The following is a 5,698-nucleotide window of genomic DNA, read 5'->3' as shown; positions in this document are numbered from 1 at the left end:
TTGGCACCAGGGCGGTCGGGGGACAGAGCTTGGGGACCCACTTGTGCCCCATCTCGGGGCTGCGCTTTCAGGGCAGCATGGTGGGATTGGGTGATGTGGGTTTGTGGGGTTGGGGGAGCAGAGACCTCTCCATCTGGCTGTCCCTGCCAGCCCCCTGCCAGGGCACATGGGGGGGCGTTGCCCAAGCACCGTCTGCCTGACCCTCCCTGCCTGCTCGCTGGCGAGTGCTGCCAGCCAGGGGTGGCTGCGGGCAACCTCGGCAGCACCGGGGCCGAGCCTTGGCACGCTCAGCATCTCCGTGGGAGTGGGGAGGGGCTGAAGAGGACAGAGTGTCATTGCATACATGTACAGGGGTGTGTGTGCGCAGGGCGACCAGTGGTGGCCATGCCATGCTGTGCCATGTCGTGCCAAGCTGTTCCGGCACCAGGATGTGCAGGGCTGGTTCCGTTCCTGCTGGTGCTGGGGAGGAGCAGCCGCCGCACAGCGGTGTCACCCAGCTCTGGCTGCTGCGCTGGGGTGTCCTGTACCACCCTGCCCCATGCCTGGGCACAAGGGCATCAGGGCACTCAGGGGAGCCTGCTCCTGCCCACCTTGGACCCTGACGTGGAGCCATGACAGCCCCTGGTAGTGGTTGTGCCAGGCTGAAGGGGACAGCAGCCCTGCTTGGGGCAGGCGGAAGGGGACAGCAGCTCTGCTGGTGTGCCCGTAGCCCTGGCACGGGGGTGCTGGGGGGTTCCCCTCAGCTCGTGCAGCTCTGGATAAGGGTTTATGGCCTGACTGGCTGCAGACTGGGCAGGGCAGCAGATGGCACAGCAGGCTGGCTCCATCCCAGCTCTGGATGACACTGCCTGTTATTAATGAGGGTGTTGCCTGATGCTTTAGCAGGTCTCCTTGCCTGCAGCACCTGTCACCATGGTCGAGCTCAGCACCAAAGTCATCAGAACGCTCAACAAGACCACGCCGGGCATCCAGATATGGCGAATCGAGGTGGGGATGGGGGCACAGCTCGCCTGGGCACCCATCACCTGGGCACCCATCACTGGGCTGTTTGTGGGAGCTGTGGGAGGGAAGACCCCCACTTTCAGCTTTGTGTCTTTAGTGCCTGGGTTTGGAGGTCTCAGTGCGGCACCCAGGGTGCTGGGGGCGGCGGGGAGCACGGGGCTGGGCTGAGGGGTCTCTGCCAGGGCTGATGTCTCCTTTCATTCTGCAGAAAATGGAGATGGTGCCAGTGCCCACCAAAAGCTATGGCAACTTCTACGAGGGGGATTGCTACGTCCTGCTGTCGGTAGGGCAGCCTGGGGGCCTGCAGGGACGGGCTCTGCCCCAGGGGAGGGGCTGGGGTGCGGGGAGGGGTGCACCTGGCCCACGTGGCCCGGAGCCATGGGGTCTTTTCCATCGGGGAATGGTGTCCTGCAGACACGCAAGACTGGGAACGGCTTCAGCTATGACATCGGGTGTCCAGGACGAGCAGGGGGCAGCTGCCATCTACACCACCCAGATGGATGACTGCCTGGGCACAGTGGCCGTGCAGCACCGTGAGGCCCAGGGCCACGAGAGCGAGACCTTCCGTGCCTACTTCAAGCAGGGACTCATGTACGTCGGTCACCCTGGGGACCCACTCCCACAGTGGGTCATGGCGGGGAGGGATCCTCTGCATGCCCCCATGGGGACATCTCCATTAGGGACGAGGACTGCCCCATCCCAGTGGGGTGGGGGAGGCAGAAGGGGGATCTAGAGCTGGTCTTACTCCATCCATCACCCATGTGGATGGGTAAGGGTCCCCAAACACCTTTGCACACAGAGGTGGGAGGTGGACCTGGCTGGAGCGAGGAGGGGGGTCTAGGGCTGACACCACGTCTGTCCCTCCCAGCTATAAGAAGGGTGGTGTGGAGTCGGGCATGAAGCACGTGGAGACGAACACCTACAAAGTCCAGCGCCTGCTGCATGTCAAGGGCAAGAAGAACGTGGTGGCAACAGAGGTGAGTTTTGCGATGTAGGTCCCCAGCCACCAGCCTCTATGCAGAGATGCCACCCAGCTACCCTCAAGTAGGAGGCAGCAGCACTGAGGCAGGGCAGGCAGGGGCTGCAGAGCCAGGGGGACCCAGGTGTCCTGTTGTTTGACCCCTTCAACCCCCATTCCCATGCTGCTGCAGGTGGAGGTGAGCTGTGGAGGTATTCCTGTTGGATCTGGGCCAGCTCATCGTCCAGTGGAACGGCCCCGAGAGCAACCGAAATGAGAGGCTGAAGGTGTGGTCAGTGGGGTCCCAGGGCTCCCCCCTGGAGGAAGGGGTCTGACTAGCCAGCCCCTCCCTGATCCGGGCTGACTCCTTCCCTCCCGGGGTGCAGGCGATGACCCTGGCCAAGGACATCCGGGACCGGGAGCGCGGGGGCCGTGCCAAGGTGGGCGTGGTGGACGGTGAGGATGAGGGCGCTTCGCCGGGGCTCATGCAGGTCCTCACCCATGTGCTGGGCGAGAAGAGGGACATTAAGGCAGCCACCCCTGATGACAAAGTGGACCAGAAGCTCAATTCTGCCCTCAAGCTCTACCAGTGAGTTGCTGGGGATCGGTTGTCCGGGGGCAACTTGCAAGGTGCCAGAGGGACCCAGCACTCATCTCTGCTGTGTCCCACGACTCCTGTCCCCATGGACAGCCACGAAGAGGGGTCAAGGCCATCACAGGGGTGGGGACAGATCCTTTGGATGCCACTGGAACAAGGCGAGTCCTTGGTGCCAACAGGGTTGGTACCCAATGGGAAGATGCTCATGAAAGCATGACCTTTAGATACAGTGGCGATATGCCTGGCTAGCCCAATCACATCTAACACCTCTTTGTCCCTCCTCACGGCCACAAATGTGTCACATGGCAGGACAAGCTGCAACGCAGATTGCTACCATGGCAGGGCAAGAGGATCCCTGGGTTCCACCTCTGCCATGATCAGGATGGGGAAGGGGATAGGGAGGGGATGCCCTCACAAGATGGGGTTGGGGAGGAGGTTTCCCAGCCCTGTTTCTAACCCCCTCTCCTCCTTTCTTCTCTCCTGACAGCGTCTCCAATGCCAGTGGGAACCTGATCATACAGGAAGTAGCGATTCGACCCCTGACTCAAGACATGCTCCAGCATGAGGTTCGTTACCCATGGGATGCTTGGGGCGCATGAGTTGTTTGGCAGCTTTAACCCTTCAAAAGCCATTTTGAAGGGTTAAAGCTGCCCAAAGTCTTAATTTCTGCTGTTGTCTCCCCCTCCAAGGACTGCTACATCCTTGATCAAGGAGGTCTCAAGATATTTGTGTGGAAGGGCAAGAATGCCAACAAGGAGGAGAAGCAGCAGGCGATGAGCAGGGCACTGGTGGGTGTAGGGTTAGGGGTTGGTTATGGGATAACCTGGCTGCTCCCTGGGGTGCCAGGCACCTTGTGCCCATGCTCTGGATCTGAACCTCCCCAGGGCTTCATCAAAGCCAAGAACTATCCAGCCAGCACCAGTGTGGAGACAGAGAATGATGGGTCTGAGTCGAGTATCTTCAGGCAGCTCTTCCAAAAATGGACCGTCCCCAACCAGACCAGTGGGCTAGGCAAGACTCACACTGTCGGCAAAGTGGGTGAGTGTCCCCTTCCAACACTGCAGGGCTCCCTGAGTTGGGATGGGAGGGCTGTGAGGACCCCCACGACCAGTGGGATGTGGCTCAGTCCTTTGCTCATCCCCGCAGCCAAGGTGGAGCAGGTGAAGTTTGACGCCACCACGTTGCACGCCAAGCCCCAGATGGCCGCCCAGCAGAAGATGGTGGATGACGGATCCGGAGAGGTGGAGGTAGGGTGGCTAGGGCAAAACGTGGGACCTTCTCAGGGCACTGCCTACACTGGACTAAGGGATGCTGTGGAGTCCGGGGACTGCAGGACAAGGGGATGCACCAGCCCTGGCAGCAGCACGTCCCCGTCCCTATCCCACCAGGTCTGGCGTGTGGAGAAGGGGGAGCTTGTGCCTGTGGAGAAGAGGTGGTTGGGCCATTTCTATGGCGGCGACTGCTACCTGGTGCTCTACACCTATTTTGTGGGGCCCAAGGTGAACCGCATCATCTACATCTGGCAGGTGAGACCCTCAAGTCACTGACTTGTGGGTGGAGAACAGGGGCACCTCCGCAGACCGGGGCTGCCCTGCGCCTGTACGTGACCCCATGGGAACAGTGTGAGGGTTCCCTCTTCCCAAGAGGGAAGAGGGGGTCGTGGTGTGTGCTGAACCCCCTCTGCCCTGCCCAGGGCCGACAAGCCAGCACAGACGAGCTGGCCGCCTCTGCCTACCAAGCTGTCATCCTGGACCGGAAGTACAACGACGAGCCTGTGCAGGTCCGCGTCACCATGGGCAAGGAGCCGGCCCACCTGATGGCCATCTTCAAGGGCAAGATGGTGGTGTACGCGGTAAGCGCAGAGCTGCCAGGGGGTGGGGAATGGGCAGGTGGGTGAGTCCGTAGCTCTGGCGGTGACCTCCTGTCCCCATCCCTGCAGGGTGGCACCTCACGGGCAGGTGGCGAGGAGCCCGCACCCTCCACCCGCCTCTTCCACGTGCATGGCACCAATGAGTACAACACTAAGGCCATCGAGGTGCCCGTCCGTGCCTCCTCCCTCAACTCCAACGATGTCTTTGTGCTCAAGACCCCCAGCTGTTGCTACCTCTGGTATGGGAAGGTGAGTACCACTGGGCACCAGGGTGGGTGCTGCCACCCCCAAGAAGAATGCTCCCATCTCCTCTTTCTCTTCCTTGGCTGGGGCTGGTGGTGGAGCAGCTGTGATTGTTTGGCAGGGCTGCAGTGGGGATGAGCGTGAGATGGGCAAGATGGTAGCTGACATCATCTCCAAGTCAGAGAAGCCAGTGGTTGCAGAGGGACAGGAGCCTCCTGAGTTCTGGCTGGCCCTGGGGGGCAAGTCTCAGTATGCCAACAGCAAGAGGTACCCGCCCTGTTCCCAAGAGTCCCTTGTCCCTACCCTCCCTTGGGGGTAAGATGGACCAGCAGTCCCTGAGCAGGGTGAGCCCTGTTCCAACCACCACTGTGCATTGCCCCCTGACAGGCTACAGGAGGAGAACCCCTCCGTGTCTCCCCGACTCTTTGAGTGCTCCAACAAGACAGGCACCTTCTTGGCCACAGAGATTGCAGACTTCACCCAAGATGACCTGGAGGAGGATGACGTGTACCTGCTGGACACCTGGGACCAGGTGACCTGCGGGGTTGGGGGTACACCTTTGATCCCATAAGCTGATGGTCCCCAGGGTGGGTGGAGGACCTGCAGCAGCCAGAGATGATGAAAAAGAGAAAACCCCCACATCTCTGGCCTCATGCGTTTTTTTTTTTCCAGCCCCCTTGCTCAAGGGATGACTGAGGATGGAATCCCAGTGCCCTTCCCCGCGGACAGGTCCTGTGAGCACCCAGAGGCATGGCCCCAGGGGGCCCCGCCTCAGCCCGGTGGTGGACACGGCAACCTCATTGCAGATTTTCTTCTGGATCGGGAAAGGCGCCAACGAGTCGGAGAAGGAGGCTGCGGCGGTGATGGTGCAGGAGTACCTGCGGAACCACCCCAGCGGGCGCGACCTCGACACCCCCATCATCGTGGTGAAGCAGGGCCACGAGCCCCCCACCTTCACCGGCTGGTTCCTGGCCTGGGACCCTCTCAACTGGGCCGTGAGTCATGAATGGGGCCGGAAGGATCGGGG

The 5,698-nt window shown here is 61.3% G+C and overlaps 1 protein-coding gene across 1 annotated transcript in view; it reads left to right on the top strand.

The window, feature by feature from the left end:
* Positions 1–912: 912 nt before the first annotated feature.
* The window catches only part of LOC103780698 (villin-1-like), a 5,993-nt gene continuing 1,207 nt past the window's right edge, over positions 913–5,698 (top strand). The window contains 17 exon segments of the mRNA XM_008948386.1: positions 913–987; positions 1,211–1,285; positions 1,417–1,451; positions 1,453–1,593; positions 1,871–1,993; positions 2,154–2,247; positions 2,347–2,549; positions 3,046–3,124; positions 3,248–3,346; positions 3,443–3,596; positions 3,705–3,805; positions 3,947–4,084; positions 4,252–4,410; positions 4,498–4,677; positions 4,793–4,938; positions 5,059–5,203; positions 5,478–5,670. Of these exon segments, the coding sequence (XP_008946634.1) occupies positions 913–987; positions 1,211–1,285; positions 1,417–1,451; positions 1,453–1,593; positions 1,871–1,993; positions 2,154–2,247; positions 2,347–2,549; positions 3,046–3,124; positions 3,248–3,346; positions 3,443–3,596; positions 3,705–3,805; positions 3,947–4,084; positions 4,252–4,410; positions 4,498–4,677; positions 4,793–4,938; positions 5,059–5,203; positions 5,478–5,670 (2,140 nt within the window).

This window comes from Merops nubicus, unplaced genomic scaffold, assembly GCF_000691845.1.
Source record: "Merops nubicus isolate BGI_N331 unplaced genomic scaffold, ASM69184v1 scaffold43309, whole genome shotgun sequence".
NCBI lineage: Eukaryota > Metazoa > Chordata > Aves > Coraciiformes > Meropidae > Merops > Merops nubicus.
This window is presented reverse-complemented; position numbering and strand designations above follow the sequence as displayed.